Source organism: Aquarana catesbeiana, linkage group LG08, assembly GCF_042186555.1.
Source record: "Aquarana catesbeiana isolate 2022-GZ linkage group LG08, ASM4218655v1, whole genome shotgun sequence".
In the NCBI taxonomy this organism is placed as follows: domain Eukaryota; kingdom Metazoa; phylum Chordata; class Amphibia; order Anura; family Ranidae; genus Aquarana; species Aquarana catesbeiana.
The window spans coordinates 298,955,443-298,958,861 of NC_133331.1; the positions used below are offsets into that span (position 1 = coordinate 298,955,443).

General features: G+C 44.8%; 1 protein-coding gene across 1 annotated transcript; it reads right to left on the reverse strand.

Annotated features, from left to right (window-relative positions):
- Nucleotides 1–247: 247 nt before the first annotated feature.
- LOC141104863 (uncharacterized) lies at nucleotides 248–3,120 on the reverse strand. Its single transcript, XM_073594647.1, has one exon. The coding sequence runs from the start codon at nucleotides 2,708–2,710 to the stop codon at nucleotides 1,382–1,384; it is 1,329 nt and encodes a 442-aa protein (XP_073450748.1). The 5' UTR covers nucleotides 2,711–3,120; the 3' UTR covers nucleotides 248–1,381.
- Nucleotides 3,121–3,419: the final 299 nt, after the last annotated feature.

Below are 3,419 nucleotides of genomic sequence, written 5' to 3' on the forward strand. Positions count from 1 at the left end.
CGTCATCTCAATGATGGGGCAATAATACAGTATTAATACTGCAGTGCCATATTATTGCCAGTAGTTGGAGCCAACGATCATAGGAAATCACTGAAATAAAATATGACCAATACTGGTCACGGCTGGGGGAATGTCACATTTGTTCTGGAATTTTATTGACGGGCAACTCCTATCCTCATATTGATTAGCAGTTCCAAATAAATAACTACTGCAGTAGGGAACAGACACAAAAGATACACTCCGCATCTTCCCAAATAACTGTTCTGTTTTATTATGACACAATTGAAGGTTTTTATACACATGATTACGTAGCTATCACATTAATATTACAATTGTACTTTTATGGTAACAAGGGGCGTAACATAGGCAGGCTAATTCTAATCAGGACTGGAAAGAATGCAAATATGTAATGAAAACATTATTGGTGCCGTGTGCAATACATACAAAATACAATACAATTCTATACAGAACTTACACATTTCCTTTACACATTCATTCTACAAAGTTTATAGAAACAGACCTGTAAGTGTTTGTGAAATCTTCCACCACAAAATGTACTCAGCCAATGAGAGGTAATGACTCCATTTTTATTTTTCTCCTGCTATCAATGGCCAACACGGTACAACACTTCATCCATGTCTTTGGTGATCTCTGATCTCCTTATCAACTGTTTCCTGCTTTTTCTTATGTTGTTGCCTTTTATTTAGAAAGTTTTATTATCCCCACATGGGTGTGGCCCCTTTCTCAATACTATGTTTCAATGGGAGAAACATTTACCAATCCAACCTCTAGATGGCACTGTTGTATTATTGTCAAAAGGTCAGGCTATGGTTGAGGTCTATGAACTGTTTCTTACATGATGAAGATCAGCCATGGAGTATATCTGAGGTGTATATCAGGGTGTGCTTCTTCCCCACATGTCCAGCAACATTCATATACAAGACATTTCCCGCACTCACTAATACACCTCGAGGGTTATGTGGGACCCCTGATGTACAGGAAGACAGGACTTCAGTGAGGAACATTTCCCTCACTCAGGACAGGAAAGTGCCTTCTTCTGTGCATGAGACCTCTGATGTCTGGAAAGATTGCCCTTCACTGAAAAACATTTTCCACTGTCAGGACAGGAATACGGCTTCTCCTCCGTGTGAGATCGCTGATGATAGGAAAGACTGGACTTGACTGAAAAACATTTCCCGCACTCAGGACAGGAATACGGCTTTTCCCACATGTGCAATTTCTGATGATGGGAAAGATGGGACTTCTGTGAAAAACATTTCCCGCACTCAGGACAGGAATATGGCTTCTCCCCCGTGTGCAATCCCTGATGATGGGAAAGATGGGACTTCTGTAAAAAATATTTCCCGCATTTAGGATAGGATTACAGCTTCTCCCCCGTGTGCAATCTATGATGTGTGGTAAGATTTGACTTCTCTGAAAAACATTTCCCGCACTCAGTACAGGAATAGGGCTTCTCCCTCGTGTGCAATCTCTGATGATAGGAAAGACTGGACTTTCGTGAAAAACATTTTCCGCACTCAGGACAGGAGTATGGCTTCTCCCCCGTGTGCAATTTCTGATGATGGCAAAGATCGGACTTCTGTGAAAAACATTTCCTGCACTCAGAACAGGAATACGGCTTTTCCCCCGTGTGAGATCTCTGATGTATGGAAAGATGGGACTTCTGTGAAAAACATTTCCCGCACTCAGGACAGGAATACAGTTTCTCCCCCGAGTGCAATCTCTGATGTGTGGTAAGATTGGACTTCTCTGAAAAACATTTCCCGCACTCAGTACAGGAATAAGGCTTTTCCCCCGTGTGCAATTTCTGATGATAGGAAAGACTTGACTTCACTGAAAAACATTTCCCGCACTCAGAACAGGAATAAGGCTTTTCCCCCGTGTGCAATCTCTGATGATGGGAAAGATGGGATTTCTGTGAAAAACATTTCCCGCACTCAGTACAGGAAAACGGCTTCTCCCCCGTGTGCAATTTCTGATGTTTGGAAAGATTGGACTTCTCTGAAAAACATTTCCCGCACTCAGGACAGGAATACGGCTTCTCCCCCGTGTGCAATTTCTGATGATGGCAAAGATCGGACTTCTGTGAAAAACATTTCCCGCACTCAGGGCAGGAATATGGCTTTTCCCCCGTGTGCAATTTCAGATGTTTGGAAAGATTGGACTTCTCTGAAAAACATTTCCTGCACTCAGGACAGGAATACGGCTTCTCCCCCGTGTGAGTTCTTTTGTGTACATTAAGTCTGGATTTATAATAGAAGCACTTCCCGCACTCAGCACAGGGAAAGACCTTATCTGTTGGAAGGGCAGCACCATCCCTCACAGTCTGAGGTTCCTCAGGATAAGAGGAATATGATGGTCCGGCACCGTCCCGCACAGTCTGAGGTTCCTCAGGATAAGAGGAATATGATGGTCCGGCACCGTCCCGCACAGTCTGAGGTTCCTCAGGATAAGAGGAATACGATGGTCCATCTACACTGTGTGGTGCCGGATGGACATTTGAGGTAGTCGGGTTTTCTCCTGGACTATACTGTGTGATGTCCTCATCTTCTACTTTACAGTCTGGAGACAAAGTGAGACAATCCTCTGAGGTTTTCCTCATCTCCCGTCCATCTACTAAAATAGAAATACAAAGATTATTACTAGACATGAGCAGATTGGTTCCCCTAAACCAGGACTCCGCCCACATCAGGCAGCTTTTTCTCTGAGGATCTTACAATTCCACCCTCAAGGTAACTAGTAAATGGGTCTTCTGATCTCCTACCAGGCTCAGGACTATGTAATGTACAACATAGAGTATATAGTGCAGGGGTCAGGAGTATGTAATATGCTATATATAATTACTGTATACGGTGTAATGGTCAGGAGAACTCCACTAATATTGGTGTTCAGTAATCAGTGGAAGCTGAACTGTTTACTGGAGGCAAGTTGCAGAGGTCCCACACCGCTGCCTCCCATCTCCTGAGACTGCACTCAGTGACTTGGGTCTGAGACTATACAGACATATCCCTCCACCCGGCACAGCCAGCAAATAACAGAACAAGTAACCCCGGGAGAATTACTCTGTCAGAGGTCTTGCTAGACCCGGGACATGAGGCAGAAGACCCAAGGTACATACCCCAGGTCCCTAGGCTGAGCAATCAACATTTTACTGCCAGCTAAACCCCAGAATCACTGGTAGGAAATTGACCAGAGTATTACAGGCTGATATCATCCAGCCCCGGGGGCGTGTCTGGATGAGCAAGGTGGAGGACGTGTTCTGGCTGAGCTCCTCCAAGCCACAGAAAATCCGCAGCCATCTGGGCTCTAACTATCCCCTGAGAGCCGGCTTTACACTCTACCAGCCCCTGGGGCCGTCCTGCTTGGCGCCCGGAGTGCTATTTTTACGGACTCCTGCA